The 22,089-nt window shown below is 41.3% G+C and overlaps 1 protein-coding gene across 7 annotated transcripts in view; it reads right to left on the reverse strand.

Annotated features, from left to right (window-relative positions):
* LOC142497578 (uncharacterized) overlaps positions 1 to 22,089 on the reverse strand; it is an 80,457-nt gene that overhangs the window by 15,971 nt on the left and 42,397 nt on the right. For 3 of the 7 annotated variants that reach the window (XM_075605577.1, XM_075605578.1, XM_075605575.1), the window contains 17 exons: positions 21,692 to 21,800; positions 16,486 to 16,526; positions 15,727 to 15,832; positions 15,300 to 15,401; positions 14,392 to 14,441; positions 13,751 to 13,856; positions 12,763 to 12,785; positions 12,357 to 12,389; positions 10,415 to 10,523; positions 9,633 to 9,670; positions 9,238 to 9,343; positions 8,957 to 8,979; positions 8,539 to 8,571; positions 8,149 to 8,257; positions 1,524 to 1,561; positions 1,127 to 1,232; positions 176 to 198 (listed from right to left, as the gene is read on the reverse strand). In XM_075605577.1, the coding sequence (XP_075461692.1) occupies positions 176 to 198; positions 1,127 to 1,232; positions 1,524 to 1,561; positions 8,149 to 8,257; positions 8,539 to 8,571; positions 8,957 to 8,979; positions 9,238 to 9,343; positions 9,633 to 9,670; positions 10,415 to 10,523; positions 12,357 to 12,389; positions 12,763 to 12,785; positions 13,751 to 13,856; positions 14,392 to 14,441; positions 15,300 to 15,401; positions 15,727 to 15,832; positions 16,486 to 16,526; positions 21,692 to 21,800 (1,155 nt within the window). The remainder of the gene's footprint in view (positions 1 to 175; positions 199 to 1,126; positions 1,233 to 1,523; positions 1,562 to 8,148; positions 8,258 to 8,538; positions 8,572 to 8,956; positions 8,980 to 9,237; positions 9,344 to 9,632; positions 9,671 to 10,414; positions 10,524 to 12,356; positions 12,390 to 12,762; positions 12,786 to 13,750; positions 13,857 to 14,391; positions 14,442 to 15,299; positions 15,402 to 15,726; positions 15,833 to 16,485; positions 16,527 to 21,691; positions 21,801 to 22,089) is intronic. The other 4 variants (XM_075605581.1, XM_075605579.1, XM_075605580.1 and 1 more) reach the window with 4 other exon arrangements.

The following is a 22,089-nucleotide window of genomic DNA, read 5'->3' on the forward strand; positions in this document are numbered from 1 at the left end:
GTAGACCACAAAAAAACTACATAGAAACTAGAACAGAAGAGAACAGAATTAGAGAAAAGGGAAGTATAGAAGGGAGAATAGAAGGGATAATAACATTCATTTATAAATGTATCCCACATTGCACTCTCTCACATCTCCCCTTAAGACACCTCATTCAACCCTCATGTGAACTTACAGTAGTGTCTTCCTCTTCAGGGACTGAAATATGAAAGAAAGATTATTGTTGTTAGTACACAAGGACTTTCCAATCTAGTCAATGGTATCTCTAACCACTAAGAAAGGGAAATAGGTAACTGCACACACTACTAATTCAGTTTATTTACTAGTTCTGTATGATAAAGGATACAATTCTGCAGTTTATCAGCAAGGCGGGATTTTCTCCAATATCTCACTAAATAAACTTACTGGGATGTATGATAATATAGAGTATGACTATACACGCCAAGACCTTTAAAACTTTTCAAAAGAGAAACAGAACCCTAAACTAGTGCTGGCTGTCAGCGTCTATAAGCCTAGGAGAGACCTTCCCGATAATATGTTTGGACATTTTGACTAGATGTTTTGGAGACTGTAAGTGTGCAGTAGAAGGGGTGTGATACATTGTTAACTTCAATTCATTTGAAATAAAATGAATCAATATGACCAAGATCACACAATGTTGGTAGACATGACTGATACTGCACATTCATCATTTTATCCTTATGCTGCTCTGATGCTTACTAGCAAATTAACACTTATGTAGATAAAGCTATAAAGCACGTTACAGGTCTGCAAGTTATTCCCCGGATTGAAGGAAGGAAACATGTTCTTATTATCTATTAAACTTATGTTACATTAAAGATACATAAGGTGGAAATAAAACCTTCAGCTTCATGTATCCGAGGGCAGCATTATACTACTCTCTACTCCACTTTCCAAACTAATCAATTTTGTCATTTATTTCCTCACTGTGCTAGATTTGCACATTGGCATAAATCAATAGACATAGAAAATGCAGAAGTAAAACTCTTCATGTGTGTGACATGATTTCCAGAATTCTTTTAAGCACCTGGCTATGTATCACATGCTAAACTGTGGGTTTGTTTACTACATATAAATTGGTGAAATTGTTCGTCCTTGTACTTACCACATGAATACTGATAACAGCAGGGATCCGACCCAAGGGTGGCCACCAGTGTATAACCTATCTTGTCACATTTTATAATAGGGCACTCTACATTCTTACAAATCTCCTACAAGATACAAAAACACACAAACACAGGATATGAGTACAGTAGTCGTATATAACATGAACATTCTGTAGCTAGATAAATCCTCTTTGTATCACACAACAAAGGATTTATCAGGCAGCCTACATGGTTTGAGGATAGGAACACCAAAAACAGAACGTTGATTATGTGGATTTGCTTCATTTTTTTAGACCAATTACACAGTTTCACAAGTTTACAGATGGAACATGATTCTGAATATGCTCTTTCTACATATCTAATGTCCAACACTATTTCAAGATGATAGAAGCATACCTTTGTAGTTGTAACAGATGGTGGTGTGGTAGAGGGCTCTGTCAAGAAAGCATACTGGGATTAATAATCTGTTAGTTATACAGTATAATTCTTTCGGTGTATTATAGAGATGCTGATCAAATCTAGTAAGTGTAAATGTGGATAATGTAATTGCATAAAGATGTGAGAAGGAAAAAAAAATCCCAAATGTTCCTAATGAGGAATTAAGAAGTGGCAGATAAAGCCCAGTTGATTAAAATATAGGAGTCTATTTATCAAAGTGTCCTGACTCCAAACTGGGGTAAATTGAACAAAACAGTGTAACAAACTTATAAAAGAGACGTGATCCCATTGAGAGTAATGGGATTTTCTTCTTTGATAAATCTGGTGCTGATGTTGGCCAATATTTACTAAGCTGTCTTCTACCATAAAACCCCTTTTGTTGATGGAAGACACCTTACAGCCCATTGACTTGAATGGGCTGTAAGGGGTCTTCCAGCATTCAAGGTGTCTCAGAATAAGACGGCTTAGTTATATGGTCCATTTGTGTGAGGAATCAGGGATCGCGGCGCCCGCGCCCCGGTTCCTCTGCTGATGGATTCCCTCCCGCTGCCGTGGCGCGCACCCCTCGCCAGCGCTACTCACCTCCGTCGGTTCTGGGGGCTCCCCGTCGTCCTCGGCGTCCCCGGTTTCCTGCAGTACCTCACGCGGCCGCCATGTTGCTCGGGCGCGCGCCGGAACAGCGCGCGCCGGGCGAAGTTAATTTATTCACTGCTCTGGCAGTGAAGACCCGCCCCCAACACAGTAATATGATCTCCTGTCAAGACAAGAGTCCTCACCTGCCTGCCAATCAAGGGAACCTATCCAGGATGGCTCCACGCAGTCCTCCAGGTCTGCCTTCACTTCTGATTGGTCAGCCACACTTTATAATGCCAGTCCTTCCTATCATTCATTGCTCGACATAGTTTTCACTTGGATTACTACTCTGGCGTTTTCTCTCTCATTCACTCAGGTTACGACTTGGCTTGGCGGACGTCTCTCTCTGGCTCTAGACCCCTGCTTGGACAAACGACCTTCCCGTATTCTCCAATCCCAGACCTTGGTTAACGGCAACGATAACGGCATTTCTACACCGGTACCGGCAAGTATTGCTAGCGAAATACACCTGGCCTGGCAACGCCAATATCACCACACTCCGGACACGCTCCCTTTGCTGCGGGTGCGTGCTTCTATACGTTCCTCACCTCAGTGAAAGGAACGGGTCTGGTCTGCGGGCAGCACCGGCGTAACATTATGTCGAGCCCACAAGACGCAGACCAGACTGTGGACTCTATGATGACGGCCATGTACCAACAAATACAGGCCTTAACGGATCAAGTGGCTCTCCTCTCCCAACAGGTATCGGACCGCCCTTTACAGGCTCCGCCTGCGGCTGCACCCCCGGCGCAGTCTGACTTATCTTCCACTTCATTTTCAGTACCGAAGATTCCGGCTCCAAGGCCCTACGCAGGGGATCCACACACCTGTCGTGGTTTTCTCAACCAGTGCGAGATCCAGTTCGAGATGGCTCCCCAGCTGTATGCTACTGGCCGGAAAAAGGTAGCCTACGTATATAGTCTGCTCACAGGTAATGCACTGGCATGGGCCTCTCCGATCTGGGAACTACGCCCTGATATTACCCGCGATTACGCGGCCTTCAGACGGGACTTTCGACAGGTTTTTGATATCCCCGCACGTCAAGAGACTGCTTCTGATACCCTGCTAGAGCTTACACAGGGACGTCGGCCTGTGGGTCAATACGCCTTGGAATTCAGAACCGTAGCAGCTGAGACTCATTGGGGTCAGGAGGCTTTAGTCGCCGCCTTCTGGAGAGGTCTATCGGAGTCTCTGAAGGATGAACTTGCTTCCCACACCAGGCCAGAGTTACTGGAGGATCTCATCAACCTGGCTACTCGTATGGATCAGCGCCTTCAGGTACGCCGCGCTCAGCGTCAGCTTCCCCGGGCTACGTCTTTCCGTGCTTCCTTTTCCAGGTTCTCTACTAACCAGAGACCCGTCGTATCCCCGTTACCGGCGCTGGAAGCTCCAGAGCCGATGCAACTTGGAGTTCAGCAACCTCGGGTACCGTCACGACAACTTCGCTCTACTGGGGAATCGTGCCATCATTGCGGAGCTTCTGAGCAGCGTACCCGTAATCATCCTCCATCTCCGGGAAACGACTAAGCCCAGTGAGTACGAAGGGGCGCTCTCTGGGTACTGAATCTCCTTGTCCCCCTCCCAGAAGGGAACTTCCCAAAAGATTGACTATTCCCGTCTCTCTTTCAGGACCGACTTTCCGCACCTCCACTGCTGCATTTATCGATTCCGGCGCAGGAGGGAATTTCATAGATCAAACCTTTTCTGAGCAAAATCAAATTCCGCTTTCCAGGAAGGACTCTCCCGTTGCCTTGGTCGGGATTGATAATCGACCTCTCACCCCGGCTTATATCTCCTTAGAGACCGGACCTATCACCCTTTCTACTCCTTCTCACAAAGAGACTCTGGGTTTTGATGTTATTCATGCCCCAGGAACACCTATCACGCTTGGCTTGCCCTGGTTACAGAAGCATAATCCACTCATCGATTGGGTGTCTCCTAACCCTATTAACTGGAGGTCAAGGTCAGAAAAACCTTTGTCCTCTATCAAGCAACAATCCTTTCTATTAGCCAATACATCAAATTCTCTAAGGGAGTTGCCTTCTCCATACGCCGAATTCTTGGACGTTTTCAGCAAGGCTCAGTCTGAACTTCTACCTCCTCATCGTTCCTACGATTGTCCGATTGATCTGGTACCTGGTTATACCTTGCCGAAAGCCAAATCTTATCCTCTCTCGTTGCCCGAGACCAAAGCTATGGACGAATATATTCGTGAGAATCTTAAGCGGGGCTTCATACGTCATTCCAATTCTCCTGCGGGGGCTGGATTCTTCTTTGTCAAAAAGAAAGATGGTACTCTCAGACCATGTATTGATTACCGGGGTCTGAACCATATCACGGTGAAGAATCGTTATCCACTCCCACTCATCTCCGAACTCTTTGATAGACTTCAGGGGGCCAATCTCTTTACTAAACTGGATCTCCGTGGGGCATACAACCTCATCCGCATCCGGGAGGGCGATGAATGGAAGACTGCCTTCAACACCCGTAGCGGACACTACGAATATCTAGTGATGCCCTTCGGGTTATGCAACGCACCGGCAGTTTTTCAGGACTTCATCAATGACATCTTTCGTGACGTTCTAAATATATTTGTCATTGTATACCTGGATGACATCCTTATTTTTTCTCAAAACTTACAGGATCATGTCATCCATACGAAGTTTGTGCTTTCACGCCTCCGCGAGAACCGGTTGTTTGCTAAAATGGAGAAGTGCATTTTTCATCAGTCTACCACTTCTTTTCTCGGATACATTATCTCCAACAAAGGTTTGGCCATGGACCCAGAAAAGCTAAAGGCCGTCGTGGATTGGCCACAACCCAATTCCCTCAAAGCTGTTCAACGGTTTTTGGGTTTTTCTAATTATTACCGGAAGTTTATCCGCAACTTTTCCACCATTGTCGCTCCTATCACGGCACTGACCAAAAAAGGTGCAGACCCTTCATCTTGGTCTCCAGAAGCTGTCACAGCATTCGAGACACTGAAACAAACTTTTGTCTCTGCTCCCATCCTTCGACACCCTAACACGAATTTCCCCTTCACCTTAGAGGTTGACGCTTCGGACTGTGGGGCTGGGGCGGTTCTGTCGCAGAAATTTTCTTCCCAGGATAAACTTCATCCTTGCGGGTTTTTCTCCAAAAGATTTTCATCGGCAGAGAGGAATTATGACGTGGGCAATAGGGAACTTTTGGCCGTCAAAATGGCTCTTCAAGAATGGAGACATCTTTTGGAGGGGTCAAAAGAGCCTTTCACCATCCTTACAGACCATAAGAACTTATTGTACATTGAGAATGCCCGTCGCTTAGGTCCTCGCCAAGCTCGCTGGTCGTTATTTTTCTCTAGATTCAATTTTGTTCTCTCATACATTCCCGGCACTAAGAACGTCAAGGCGGATGCTCTCTCCCGGCAATACTCTTCTGAAGAGAGATCAGAGAAAACCACTGAGTCCATCCTCCCTAAACAAAGAATCTTAGCAGCTGTGGCATTCAAGAATCTGGAGAGGATCATCAAGTCTCAAGAGAACCTCCCGTCCGGTCTTGTGGTTCCTAAAGACTCTTTGTATGTGGAACCCAAATTTATCCCTGAAATACTGGACTGGGGACACGCCGTCCGTTCGGCAGGGCATCCTGGATTCAAGAAAACCTTGGATCTCATCCGTCGTACCTTTTGGTGGCCCAATATGGCTAAAACCATTCTGGAATTTACACGGTCCTGTCCGGTATGTGCGCGTAACAAGATTCCTCGTCAGAAACCTCAGGGTCTTCTCTTACCTTTACCTATTCCGGAGCGTCCCTGGTCCCACATTTCGATGGATTTTATTGTGGAGTTACCTAGGTCGAATGGCATGAATACCATTCTTGTGGTAGTAGATCGGTTTTCCAAGATGGCACACTTTATCCCTCTCAAAGGATTACCCTCCTCACCCGCCCTTGCGGATATTTTTGCCAAAGAGATTTTCCGGATCCATGGGATTCCTACATCCATCGTGTCCGATCGGGGTTCCCAGTTCGTCTCCAAGTTCTGGAGAAATTTCACCAAGAGACTAGGTATCTCGTCTTCCTTTTCTTCTGGATATCACCCTCAATCCAACGGACAGACCGAGAGGGTTAATCAATCCCTCGAGAAATACTTAAGGTGCTTCGTCTCTAATTCTCAGGATGACTGGGCAGAATTACTTATCTGGGCTGAGTACGCATTCAATTCTTCCAGGAATGAGTCCACGCACGAGACTCCCTTCTTTATCAACTACGGATTCCATCCGGCTCGCCTACCTATTACTAAAAGATCCTCTGGGGTACCAGCCGTGGACGAACATATTGCTCTTCTACAAGACTCTTGGTCCAGAATACAATCTGCATTACAAAAAGCATCCTTGACATCTAAAAATCAGGCTGATCGTCACCGTCGCCCAGCACCCGAATACAAACCCGGGGACAAGGTTTGGCTATCATCCAAGAACATCCGTCTCAAAACGCCTTCCCTCAAATTGGCTCCTAGGTTCCTGGGTCCCTTTTCTATTTTGGAGCAGGTTAATCCGGTTTCTTTTCGACTCCAACTTCCTCAAAGCATGAGAATTCCGAATGTCTTTCACACCTCACTTCTCAAACCTTTTATCTCCAGTAGCCTCTTTCCGGATCACACTTCGAAACCAGATCCTGTGATGGTACAGGGTAACGAAGAGTATGAAATACAGGCTCTACTGGATTCCCGTCTTTCTAAAGGTAAAGTCCACTTCTTGGTCCACTGGAGAGGTTTTGGACCCGAAGAGAGGTCATGGGTACCCCTGAAAGATATTCATGCTCCAGGACTCCTCAAACGCTTTCGTAAGAAGTTTCCATCAAAACCATGGAAGGATCGTCCTGAGGCCGATCCTGAAGGGGGGGGTACTGTGAGGAATCAGGGATCGCGGCGCCCGCGCCCCGGTTCCTCTGCTGATGGATTCCCTCCCGCTGCCGTGGCGCGCACCCCTCGCCAGCGCTACTCACCTCCGTCGGTTCTGGGGGCTCCCCGTCGTCCTCGGCGTCCCCGGTTTCCTGCAGTACCTCACGCGGCCGCCATGTTGCTCGGGCGCGCGCCGGAACAGCGCGCGCCGGGCGAAGTTAATTTATTCACTGCTCTGGCAGTGAAGACCCGCCCCCAACACAGTAATATGATCTCCTGTCAAGACAAGAGTCCTCACCTGCCTGCCAATCAAGGGAACCTATCCAGGATGGCTCCACGCAGTCCTCCAGGTCTGCCTTCACTTCTGATTGGTCAGCCACACTTTATAATGCCAGTCCTTCCTATCATTCATTGCTCGACATAGTTTTCACTTGGATTACTACTCTGGCGTTTTCTCTCTCATTCACTCAGGTTACGACTTGGCTTGGCGGACGTCTCTCTCTGGCTCTAGACCCCTGCTTGGACAAACGACCTTCCCGTATTCTCCAATCCCAGACCTTGGTTAACGGCAACGATAACGGCATTTCTACACCGGTACCGGCAAGTATTGCTAGCGAAATACACCTGGCCTGGCAACGCCAATATCACCACACTCCGGACACGCTCCCTTTGCTGCGGGTGCGTGCTTCTATACGTTCCTCACCTCAGTGAAAGGAACGGGTCTGGTCTGCGGGCAGCACCGGCGTAACAATTTGGTAGTTTTGCTCCAGTTCGGTTAACAACCTCCCTAATATGCTACCTTGTCAACATAATTGCTATGCTACCTGATGTGTTTTATATGTTGTGGCAAAGATTTATTTAATATTGTTATATAATTGATTCAATTAAATAAATCCTAACCATTGTGCCCTCTCTGTCCATTAAATAAATATGGTTATCAGCCTATTTATTTACACCTTGTAACCTCTTACACTAATGACACAGTTCATTTCCAATTACTATAACTATATATTTGCAGTTCATTGTGAGATTAAAGCATATCTGACACTTTGTTGTATCTGTACTTACCACATTCATACAAGGGGCAGCAAGGATCCTCAGGGTTTGGCTTCACTATAACCATTTCACCTGGACGACAAGTTGTATCTTTCGAACACTTAACATATTCACATCCAGGCTACAAGGGCCAAGAAACAGACAAAACAGAACAGTTAATTGCGCTAATATACACAAAGGCTGTATCATTATTATATACTTGCATTTTACATCACTTTATGTTTGTGAGAAGCTGATGGAAACGTAGATTTTAAATATTGTCATGTATAAAATATAGTAATATAGCTAGAGATGCCAATGTTAGGTTTTAACTGAAAAAGAAAACATCACCAACGGATAATGAATTATAATTTCCTCTTGAGTTCAACCTCATGTAACAGCCTGTGTTAGAATGGAACATACCTGAGTATAGATTTTGCTGGTGGTTGGCATAATCTGTGAAATAAATTAAGAAAACAAGACTATAAAAACATGTAGAAGCAATGAAATTAAATCGAAGGATCATTGCATTATTATGAAATAGACAGTTACTGCCTCAAATTTTAGAGAATATGAAGTATTTTATTTGGATTTAGATCTATGCAAGAAAACAAAATCAGGAGAAACTCTTCAACACGAATGGGGAATCAAACAAGAGAGGTACAGAGTGAGTGTGGGGCACCAAACACTACATAGAAACTAGAAAAGGAGAGAATAACAGAGAGAAGAGAAGTGACTGGAGAATAGAAGGTTTAATAACATTAATGTATAAATGTATCCCACATTGCACTCTCTCACATCTCCCCTTAAGACACCTCATTCAAACCTCCTGTGAACTTACAGTAGTGACTTCCTCTTCAGGGACTGAAATATGAAAGAAAGATTATTGGTGTTAGTACACAAGGACTTTCCAATCTAGTCAATCTTGTCATTTATTTCCTCACTATGCTAGATTTGCACATTGGCATAAATCAATAGACATAGAAAATGCAGAAGTAAAACTCTTCACGAGTGTGAAATGATTTCCAGAATTCTTATAAGCACCTGGCTATGTTTCACATGCTAAACTGTGTGTTTGTTTACTACATATTAATTGGTGAAATTGTTCACACTTGTACTTACCACACGAATACTGATAACAGCAGGGATCAGTTCCAAGGGTGGCCACCAGTGTATAACCTATCTTGTCACATGTTATAATAGGGCACTTTACATTCTTACAAATCTCCTACAAGATACAAAAACACACAAACACAGATATGAGTACAGTATTCGTATATAACATGAACATTCTGTAGCTAGATAAATCCTCTTTGTATCACACAACCAAGGATTTATCAGGCAGCCTACATGTTTGAGGATGGGAACACCAAAAACAGAACATCGATTACGTGGATTTGCTTCATTTGTTTAGACCAATTACACAGTTTCACAAGTTTACAGATGGAACATGATTCTGAATATGCTCTTTCTACATATCTAATGTCCAACACTATTTCAAGATGATAGAAGCATACCTTTGTAGTTGTAACAGATGGTGGTGTGGTAGAGGGCTCTGTCAAGAAAGCATACTGGGATTAATAATCTGTTAGTTATACACTATAATTCTTTCAGTGTATTATAGAGATGCTGATCAAATCTAGTAAGTGTAAATGTGGATAATGTAATTGCATAAAGATGTGAGAAGGAAAAAAAATCCACAAATTTTCCTAATGAGTAATTAAGAAGTGTCAGATAAAGCCCAGTTGATTAAAATATAGGAGTCTATTTATCAAAGTGTCCTGACTCCAAACTGGGGTAAATTGAACAAAACAGTGTAACAAACTTATGAAAGAAACGGGATCCCATTGAGAGTAATGGGATTTTCTTCTTTGATAAATCGGGTGCTGATATTGGCCCATATTTACTAAGCTGTCTTCTACCATAAAACCCCTTTGGTTGATGGAAGAGCCCTTACAGCCCATTGACTTGAATGAGCTCTAAGGGGTCTTCCAGCATTCAAGCTGTCTCAGAAGAAGACGGCTTAGTTATATGGTCCATTTGGTAACAACCTCCCTAATTTGCCACCTTGTAAACGTAATTGGTATGTTGCCTAACGTGGTTTTTAATGTTGTGGCACAGATTTATTTGATATTGTCGTCTAATTGATTCAATTAACTAAATCCTAACCATTGTGCCCTCTCTATCCATTAAATACATAAATGACACAGTTCATTTCCAATAACTACTGTATAACTATATATTTGCAGTTCATTGTAAGATCAAAGCATATTTGACACTTTGTTGTATCTGTACTTACCACATTCATACATGGGACAGCAAGGATCCGCAGGGTTTGGCTTCACTATAACCATTTCACCAGGACGACAAGTTGTATCTTTGGAACACTTAACATATTCACACCCAGGCTACAAGGGCCAGGAAACAGACAAAACAGAACATTGTATTGGGCTAATATACACAAAGGCTGTGTCATTATTATACACACTATAATTTTTCATAATTTTAAGTTTGTGAGAACATTTGGTTAAAGCAAATGGAAATGTACATATTTAATATTGGCATGTATAATATATAGTAATATATCTAAGGAGTCTTGGTTTAGGTTTTAAGTGAAAAAAAACCACACCGACAGATCTTGCACTTTGGGTTAAAACCAATGTAGCCATGGCTGTGCCAGCTATCTTTCTGCCTTCCTGTTACGTAAGTTCTAGTAAGATTCAGACAGTGACAGGCCATCCTATGTGGTTTTCCCCCACCTCCTGCAGCCTCTTTGAGTTGCAGTGGAGGCGGTGACATGGGAATCTGCATGTGTCCAATAAGGATGCAGATCGTGTGCCCTTCCCTTTTGCACCAAGGCGGAGGTGTCCTAAATTATAGAGATGAACCCAGCCCTCACAGGGTGGGGTTCAGGTCTTTCCCTCATCCCCCTCAAGGGATAAGGATGTAAGCCAAATCTCCTGCCGGCTAGGAGAGAGACAAGTGCTCAGTCCCTCATGGACTGGGTGCAATCAACTACTGCAGTGAGGCCTCATCATTACCAGCAGGCCCGTACCATCCAGGAGCCCGGAAGCTATCCTGGCAATTGCTGTAAGAACATCAGCAGTGGCTGCATAATAAAGACCATCCTTTTTATATATCTGGCTGAGTCGCAATCTATTAGACAGTTGTATGGGGATAAAAGACTGTCATGGTGGGGATTGCCTTCAGTTCTACTGGGGCCCACTATAGCTGGAGGTGCTGACACCAAGAAAGAACATCAAGGATCACTGTGAGCCTGTCCTGTGTCCCTAAGTCATCACGGAACTCTCAGCATCTCCTGAGCCATACAGGTACCTAGCACCACACAGGACTGTAGCCAGGGTAAATCTCCCAGCGGGGGGGGGGGGGGGAAGCAGCGCTACACCAATAAAACATAGAAATGAAGCATCCTTTCCTATTGAGTTGCACCTCCTGTAGCAGCCCAGCCACAGGTAGGAGACAAAGGCAGCACAATCAGTATAGAAACAAACAAAACAAAGTGTATCTATAAGCACCAAATGTAAATGTGTGATCATTTTCTTTCATTGTTAACACTGGTAAACAATTTTTTGAAGAAACTAAAAACACTGGAAAAATGTAAAAATAATAATTTTACAATAACATTAAAACAAAAAACTTGGAAACCCTAAATATAACCCAATCCATCAGAGCTATAATATAATGCAGGGGTGCGCAAACTTTCCCCGTTGCGCCCCCTGACAGCTCTTCCTCCCTGCTCTTGCCCCCCTCCTTACCTTGTCCTCAGCATCAAATAACGCCACGGGGTCACGTGACCCGCTGCATCATTTGACGCCGCATTGCCATGGCGACACGTCACTGAAGACAAGGTAAGGGAAGTTGCAGAGGCCTCACACGATCCCCCGGCATTTAATTTAAATGCCTTGGGGAAGCGCGTGGGGCCTCTACAACCACCGCGCCACCCCTTGAAAACCTTGCACGTCCCCCAGTTGCGCACCCCTGGTATAATGAACCGTACTGTAAAAAAAAATCTGAGGATGCATTTTAGCGTTTATAGCATTGGTAGCCTTGGCCACCATAACCACTGGGTCTCATTCGCTAATGAGCTGTAGCAGTGATCATACAGTATGTCCATGACCATGATGTTGATGGACTTTCTGCATGATGATGCGCATAGTGAATAAGCCCCACTGTGTGGGCACTAGATCATTTTTTTCAGTCTGGGTTAGAAGGTAACATACCCGAGTGTTCACTTGGCCGGCTGTGGGAATAATCTGTAAAATGAATGAGGAAAACAAGACTTTAGAGAAATAGATGCAATGAAATAAAACCCAAGGATAATTGCATTATTGTGAACTAGATGTTTAGTATTGCCTCCAATGGTAATGATTACAATGTATTTCATTGAACCATTGCAAGACAACAGAATCAGGAGAGATTGAAAAAAAAATAGAAATTGGGAGTGAGTGTGGAGACTCAAATGTTATATTAACTAGAAAGGGAAACTAAAGTGAGAGAAGACTATTCCAGAGAAGAGAAGTGACTGGAGAATAGAAGGGATAATAACATTAATGAATAAATGTCCCCATATTGCACTCTCTCAGATCTCCCCTTAAGACACCTCATTCAAACCTGCTGTGAACTTACGGTTGTGGCTTCCTCTTCAGGTACTGAAATATGAAAGAAAGATTATTGGTGTTAGTACACAACGACCGTCCAATCTAGTCAATGGTACAGTAGCTCTAAACACTATGAAAGGGAAATAGCTACAGGCAAACAAACTCATACAGTTTTTTTTGTTTTTTTTAAAGAATGCTGTATAGTGATGCTTTATATTATCATACATCCCAGCATGTTTATTTTGTGGTAGGTTGGAGACAATTCCCACTTGCTGATAAGATACGGATTTATATCCCTTAAGACATACGGAATTTAAAGCAGAAGTCTATCAGCAAAAGGGGATTTACTTTAACAGCTAACAAAATAAACATACTGGGATGTATAATAATATAGAACTTCACTACACACTTTAAGTCCTTTTAACGTCCTTCACTTCAGAGAAACTGAACACTAAACCATTGTTGGGTGTCAGCATAGGAGAGAACTTCCCAATAATTTGACATTTAATAAAGTTAATAAAGATGTTTTGGGAACTGGAAGTGTGTAGTAGAAGAAGGTAATACATAGTTAATGCTGGAGTAATATGACCAAGATCACACAATGTTGGTAGACATGACTGATACTGCACAGTCATCATTTTATCCTTATGCTGCTCTGATGCTTACTGGCAAATTAACACTCGTGCAGCTAAAGCTATAAAGCACGTTACAGGTCTGCAAGTTATTCCCAAATGGGTGGAAGAAAACATACCCTACATTACCCTACATGACTTAGCCTCATGTATCCGAGGGCAGCATTATATTACTCTCTGCACCACTTTGCAATCAGACTCCACTCTTGTCATTTATTTCCTCACTGTGCTAGATTTGCACATTGGCATAAATCAATAGACATAGAAAATGCAGAAGTAAAACTCTTCATATGCGTGACATGTTTTCCAGAATTCTTATAAGCCCCTGGCTATGTTTCACATGCTAAACTGTGGGTTTGTTTACTACATATTAATTGGACTTACCACACGAATACTGATAACAGCAGGGATCAGTTCCAAGGATGGCCACCAGTGTATAACCTATCTTGTCACATTTTATAATAGGGCACTCTACATTCTTACAAATTTCCTACAATACAAAAACAGACAAACACAGGATATGAGTACAGTAGTCGTATATATTATTAACATTCTCTAGCTAGATTAGTGTTTTTCAACAGGGGTTTCGCGGTCATCCCTAAAGGGTTCCCTGCAATTTTCAGGTCATTTGAAAATTGTACCAAATACAGAAGAATTTACAATGCATCTGATTACAGATGCACTATTAGAGAGGGTTGGGGTTCCTTACAATGCATCTGATCTCAGATGCGCTATTAGAGAGGGTTGGAGTTCCCCAGAATTTCACAATATAATGATAGGGTTCCTTAACCAAAAAAAAGGTTACAAAACCCTGAGATACATAAATCCTCTTTGAATCACACAACCAAGGGTTTATCAGGCAGCCTACGTGGTTTGCAGATGGAACGCCAAAAACAGAAAAGAAGAGCAAGTGGATTTGTTTCATTTGTTTAAACCAATTACACAGTTTCACAAGTGTACAGATGGGATATGAAAATGCTTTTTCTACACATCTAATGTCCAAACACTCAAGATTGGGAGCGTACCTTTGTAGTTGTTCCAGGTGGTGGTTTGGTAGGTGGCTCACTGTCCACTACTGTCAACAAAACACATTCGGGTTAATCATCTGTTAGTTACACAGAATACTTCTTTACAGTTCTGAATTTTCTTTCAGTGTACTATAGGGATACTGATCAAATGTAGTAAGTGTTTATGAAGATAATGTAATGGCATAAACATGTGAGAAAGTGAAAAAATGATAATTTTAGGTATGTTAGCAATGGCTCAGACTCAATAAATCACTAATTTATTATTTAAAGCAGCAGTCCAAGCTGCCGTTTAAAAAATAAATAGTTATTTTCCTTTAATATGTGCATCAATACAATCCAGACAATAAGTAATTAGCCAAGTTGCCGATCGATCCGTTCTCCTGTGATCGAGCATGAAGATTTGGCTCGGGGGTTCACTAAATGGCTGTCAGTGCAGCAGAAGAGGACCAAAGATGCAAAGTTCTGTGGGGAAGATCATGTGACCAGGAAGTCACTAGATACAATTGGTGCACTGCTAGAGAGAGGGCAGGGCTCAAAAAGGGGTGTGCCAGAGCCTGTTTCAGAAGAGGAAGGGGAAAAGACTGTAAATAGTTGCTATAGAAACAAAAAATAGTTGTTACATTATAATACATTAAAAATGTCGTTTAGGGTTGTTTAAAAAAATGGTACAAGTATTGTCTCATAGAACAGAACTGATTTATTTAAAAAAACACACATGTAGGATTTGCTTGGTCTGCAGCTTTAACCTTGCAGGTGTTGGAAAGCTCTCTGTTTAATTGAATCATCCATTAGTGTAATTACTAATTCAGTACTGGCTGATTCAGTACTAGGTAATTCTTGGCAGAGCTCACTGTGGTCTTTGTGCATCACATCTAGTCCACTTGTTTTGTTCTCTGGGTACTTACAACATTTGTATGTTGGACAGCATTGAGTTTCAGGGTCAATAGACATTGTTGGCTTTCTGAGATCTCTGCAAGTAGGAGGTGGACTGCATGCGGTCTGGCATTCTGAAAGCAAATATAATCATATACATATTTTACATCTCAATATTACCTTTTAATTCCTTCAATGTCTGGAATTCTTTTGGCAAATTTCTGGTTATTTAAATCCCCATTAATGCTAAATTACACTTTAATTTCCATTTGAAATCCTAGTAGGGTCTATGGGACACATGCATCAACTGCCAGTATGGGTTATCACACTAGTTCTGGAGGTAACTCCTATTGACTTGAATGGAAGTTAAGCCCGGGACAGGTGTGATAGCCAACACCAGCACTTCATGCATGTGCCCTTATGTGCTTAATATTCCGAATGCTTCCTATAGGAACTTACCACACACGTAATGTGGACAGCATGGATCCACCCAAGGAACTGTCACTAGGGAAGCACCTTCCTTCTCACAGGTTACTACTTGGCAGCGTACATTCTTGCATATATCCTATGTATACATACACAGAGGTATATCAAAATCCCTATATGGCATGAACATATTGTAATTACAAACTAGGATGTTGTCTACAGGCTCACAGAAATATATAACTCTGAGTCAATCATTTGCGCCAAATACATTGTTTCATATATTTACATGTGTGGGGGTAAATGTATCAAGTAGGCTCTATTAACCTTAACCTTGTCATGTGTTTAATACCATTAAGCCTTGTTCGACAAACTTATTTTACTCCTGTTCAGACATGGTAGTTTAATTGACGTAAAAACGTTGGGACACTGCGAACAAGATGCTAAAAAGTGCAGCTTTTCAGCACTGTCAAATATCTCAATTCTTAAGATAATTTATTGACCCATATACTCACCCCCATATCACTTACTAATATCAATAGGTACAAATCAATAAATGTATCATGATATGTGGAAACCAGGAGACTCCTATTCCAAATAACTCTTTTAAAGAAACTTTAATGCTACGAATTGTCTAAGCGCCTAATAAATTAGTTCCAAGATGGGAATTTGCAAAGCAGATCCCCTAGAAGAGAATGAGTTATATTCACTAAGCGGGGCCCAGTTATAAGGTGAGCGCCACATCGTAAACACGGTCAAAGTTGCAATCATTGTAATGCCGGGGCAGATCCTTACCTCTGTAACAGTTGATGGTGTAGTCGTAATCTGTAACGTCTCTACAAATGGGAACAAAACATACTGAGGTTAAGCACGTGTCCCTTCTAAAATCTACAGAACTTCTGTAGAATCGTTAAAGTTTTCTGCCAATGGACAGCAAGGTCTTATTTATGCAAATAAATCTACCTGTAGTAACATCGTATGGAATCAAGTGCTATTTATTTTAATGTTGTATTCCAATTATTACTTGTTTTTATTATCTTTCCTTGGTACAATGTACTAATGTTTATTCTCATATTTGTATAATTTAGCAACATATTAGAATGTGTGGGTAAAATATTGTATTCTGAAACCCTATTATTATTGCCATAAATGTGGAGGTTAATTCTTAACAGCATTAACACTGGATAGAGGGGAAATGTTAAATTATTTGTGCATCAGCCCTATTTTGGAGAGTTTGATAAACATTCCTGTTGAACTGGTACCCAATGGATGCTCTGTAAAATCTAAAAATAAGCTCTATGCCAATCATTGGCTGTTGTATTTAATTAGCCCCTTAACAAGAGTGCTCTACAACGAAAGTAAAAGGGATAGCAGTGTGTACTGCTGCCAATGAGTGAATGAATAAAACAGCATATTTTAACTGTCTGCAGGCAGTACACCCTCCCTGAGATGCTCAACAGAGACCTTAAGAAACGTTCTGCCTGATTAAGTTCTATCACTACGTCTGCTCTCGCCACCACTGCAGTCAGAGCTACTCATTAATGCAACACTTATTGCCTCTGTGTGATCTATTATACTAATTATGTACTATAGCTCACATCTTCTTTATCTGCAGTAACAACAAACCACCCATAAAACCACTCAAGTAGTGGCTGCAGGACCAATCTCACTGTGCTTGTGACATCTCCTATACTCACCACATTCATACAAAGGACAACAGGGATCTAACGGGTTTGTCTTCTCAATCAGTTTTTCGTCAGAACTGCACGTTTTGTCCATGTAGCACTTGACATTTTCACATCCAGGCTAAACAGACCAGCAAACAGAAGAGAAACCTGATTACACTCAGTGATTGCACAGACTAAATACTGTACTGTATGCAAACTTTGTATAAAAAGTCAATGGAGATCAAGTCATATCTATTACAGCTAAAGGAAATATTGTGCTGTATGAATGGAGATAGCGCATTTCAGTGCCATCCTATAGCAGTTATTATTATTATCGTTTCTCTGTAAAGCACCAACATATTCCGCAGCGCGGTACAATGGGAGTACAGAGATCTGTAAATTACATCAAGAGACTTACAATTCAAATAAAGACAAACATGCACACACAGATACAAAAGGGAATGAGGACCGTGCTCATGTGAGATCTTACAGTCAGGGTCTCCTAAAGGAGTTTTATCAGCCTTTGTCTGCGTTATGTTTACTGTACCTGAGCAGATGTGATTGAAACGCTCTGTGAAATAAATTAAAAATAGGAATAAATTACTGAGGCATTTCCAAAAAAAAAAAATGTTTAACAATATATGTGAACATCTAGATGTGGATTTGCTGCAGGTTGTTATACCTTTTAGGGATGAACATGAGAATTTTTCATGCAAGAAACTGTAGAGTACAGAGCTCTAGGAACCTTGCAAGTCTCTTCTTTAAGCGTATTGTCATGTGTGTTCTGACCTGTGAGTTTTTCAAAGGTCTGTGCACTACAACTTTATTTATAAAGAACTCCCATATGGATTCACTAAAAGATAGCACAGTCTATGAATCTAGACAAATGAGAAGATGGATCTGTTGGTTGAAAACAGGTTATTTGATCACTATTGTCTGTCTTTACCAGTGAGGTGAAGAATGGTCCCTGTATAGAGATTGAAGAAGATTCATGTTCTATGAGAAGATCATTACATTGATATATCTGTTTAAAGGTGATTTCTTTATTGTAAATCCTCCCCCCCCCCCCCCGATATGTTATTTTTTTGATGACTTCATAGGGGACCTGAAAGCTTGGTCCTTAAAGCTTGAAGTTTTTACATTTGGCAATAATGATATCCAGTTCTACCCAGCATCTCTGTTTTTTTTCTTACGAGAGAGAGAGAGAGACAAGAAATAGAGGCAGCACAGAATACACGAGGAAGACAGATACTATAAAATACTGAAAAGAGAGAATTTAAAAAGTTGACAAATAAGTAGAGAATTAGGAGGTAAACAGAATAGTTGAATGAGCTACAGCAGATATGAGAATAATCAAAGGCAAAGACAAAATATAAGAAAGGGTAGAGAGAAGCAATTTTACGCCTCCCTCCACAGTATCTTATATAATGATCATTAATGATAATTAATTCAAAGCGTAGACCAAATATAAGGAAGGGTAGAGAGAAACAATTTTACAAACTCGCCTCCCTCTATAGTATCTCATATAACCATGAACTTACTGTAGTGGTTTCTGTATTTTCTCTTGGGGCTGAAACATAAAAACAACTGTATAAGTGACAGTTTGCAAATAGACAGTTTAGGGCCTTGGGCCACAAAAAGGAAATATTTTTAATAGTACTAAGCCACTAGGTCAACCGTACAAAGTATGTAGGAGTCAAATTTTTTACATCTATATCATGACTTGCAATCCCTTCAGTCATGTGGATAGTGATTCCTTTTCCACTCAGCCTTAAGGATCTGCACCAGTTACTGTACGGCAGAAGACTCTGTGGCTCTTTACATCACATCTAATCTCTTCCCTCTGTCTTGTTGATACTTACGACATTCATATGTTGGACAGCACTCAACATCAGGGTCAAAAGATCTGATTGCAGAATTCCCATCATCGCAAGAAGGAGGTGGGCTGCATTCCTCCTTACAAGCTAAAATATCAAGGTGATCATAATAAATGATTAAACAATATACTAACATAGCACCTCTTAGCTCCACAGAACCTTTGAAATAAATCCTGGAGGAAATCATACATCGCTTCTGGGATGGAACTCATGGAGCACATTCTTGTGTACCTTTCTTCATTGCTGTATCTATTGATAAGATACTCTGCGAAACGTACATCTTTATGATAGAGTATTTGAGGGCAGTTCCAATTTATCATTCACGACTCGACCTTCATCAAGATATTAAGCTAATGTGCTGGGAGTCTCCTTCTCATTCTCTATCTGTATGTACTGTGTGTGTATATGTACTGTGTATATATATATATATATATATATATATATATATATATATATACATATACAAATACAACTGTATGCTCTATATATACACATATATACATGTACACATAAATCAAACTGCAAAGCCAGTATAACCACCTCATACTGATGAGACCCACAAGGTCGGAACAGTCTGTCTGTGAGTGGGTTTATTTGCTTTGCATCTCATCCCAGGCTATGTTTAAAAGATGTGTTTAAAGCTGCATGCATTGGCTTAAGGTTTCTCCATGTAATGAGACAAAAGGTGGCCATGTGTGCTCATTTGCATGTAATTTCCCAGAATCCCTTGCTGCAGTGTATGCAAAACGCAGGGTTGCAGACCTGTCTATGACGTGAATGTGCACACAAGTAATATTTGTGTGTATATATATATCGTGTGAGTTTATCAGAATCCATTTGCCATGAAAAATCATGTCGTCAGATGGTTAGAAAAAGTTTCATATTCTTATGTTGCAAAATGATTAAAAAAAATCATTCAAAAGGTACAGTAGTAAGCTCAGTTTCTAGATCAAAATATAGTGGTCACCCAGGAAAAAAACCATACTAACTGCACCATATTCTAAGATTTGGAAGCTGCAGAGAGTGTGTGTGTGTGTGTGTGTGTGTGTGTGTGTGTGTGTGTGTGTGTGTGTGTGTGTGTGTGTGTGTGTGTGTGTGTGTGTGTGTGTGTGTGTGTGTGTGTTTGTGTGTGTGTGTGTGTGTGTGTGTGTATATATTATGGATAAAGATGATTCTATAACTGTGATGATTTATACAAGTTGGAATGCTGATAGCTTTGTGCAGTACCAGTTTGTCTCCATTACACCTACGAGATCCGTCTCCAATGTCACGTCTCTTTTCTATATGACTGCAGCACTGTATAATCTTACATGTCATTTGTCTGAGAAATTGGCACATTAGCAATAATAACAATAAAGTATATATTTATACTTACCACACACAAAACTTGCACAGCAAGGATCTGTTTTAGACGTTTCCACTATCACAGCACCTGCCTTCCTACATATTGGATAATGGCACTGTACATTCTTGCATATGTCCTAAAAACATAGACCAGATATTAATACTTACATTTGCTGAACATATGTAATTGTGCCATACAGTCCAAGGAGAAGGTTAGATGAACCTACTAACGTTACACATGGTACATATAAAGTTTAGGGTAGTGAACTCAATTATTCTGTAGAAGACAATGAGCTTGATTTACTAAGAGGTACCCAGTCATAAGATGTCTTATGAGTGAACAGTACATAGTGAACATGGCCAAACATGCAATCATTGTAATGCTGTGGTAGATTCCTACCTCTGTAACAGTTGTTGGTGCCGTGGTAATCTGTAACTTCTCTACAAATGGAAACAAAGTATACTAAGGTTAATCATGTGTCAATTCTAAAACCAGAGGAGAAATGCTGTTGTTGTTGTTATTAAACAACAGAAAGGCCCAACGCAACACACAAAATGACACAACATATAGTACAATACTTCAGTGCTTATCTGCTCATGAGTAAGTTGTTATTGTTTCATCCCTATTTTGGGGGGGGGGGGGTTCCTACATACGGTATTCCCATTGAACTGTTACTTAATGGATGCGTTGTAGATGTAGAAATATAAAAATAAGCTCTATGTCAATCACTGGGTGTTATATTTAATTAGCCCCTTAACAAGAGTGATCTACAATGAAAGCAAAAGAGATAGCAATGTGTACTGCTGCCAATGAGTGTATGAATAAAACAGCATATTTTAACTGTCTGCAGGCAGTACACCCTCCCTGAGATGCTCAACAGAGACCTTAAAAAATGTTCTGCCTGATTAAGTTCTATCACTACGTCTGCTCACGCCACCACTGCAGGCAGAGCTACTCATTACTGCAACACTTATTGCCTCTGTGATCTATTATACTAATTATGTAATATAGCTCACATCTTTATCTGCAGTAACAACAAACCACCCATAAAACCACTCAAGTAGTGGTTGCAGGACCAAGCTCACTGTGCTTGTGACATCTCCTTTACTCACCACATTCATACAAAGGACAACAGGGATCTAACGGGTTTGTCTTCTCAATCAGTTTTTCATCAGAACTGCAAGTTTTGTCCATGTAGCACTTGACATTTTCACATCCAGGCTAAACAGACCAGCAAACAGAAGAGAAACCTTATTACACTCAGTGATTGCACAGACTAAATACTGCATGTAAACTTTCTGTAGAAAACGAATGGAGATGTAGTCATATCTATTACAGCTAAAGGGAATGTTGTGTTGTATGAATGGAGATAGTGCATTTCAGCACTTTTTTACCATTCATCCTACATCAGTTGTTATTATTATTGTTTATTTGTAAAATGCCAACATATTCCGCAGCACGCTACAGAGATCTTACAGTCAGTGCCTCCTAGAGGAGTTTTATCAGCCTG

This window comes from Ascaphus truei, chromosome 6 (assembly GCF_040206685.1).
Source record: "Ascaphus truei isolate aAscTru1 chromosome 6, aAscTru1.hap1, whole genome shotgun sequence".
Classification (NCBI taxonomy): domain Eukaryota; kingdom Metazoa; phylum Chordata; class Amphibia; order Anura; family Ascaphidae; genus Ascaphus; species Ascaphus truei.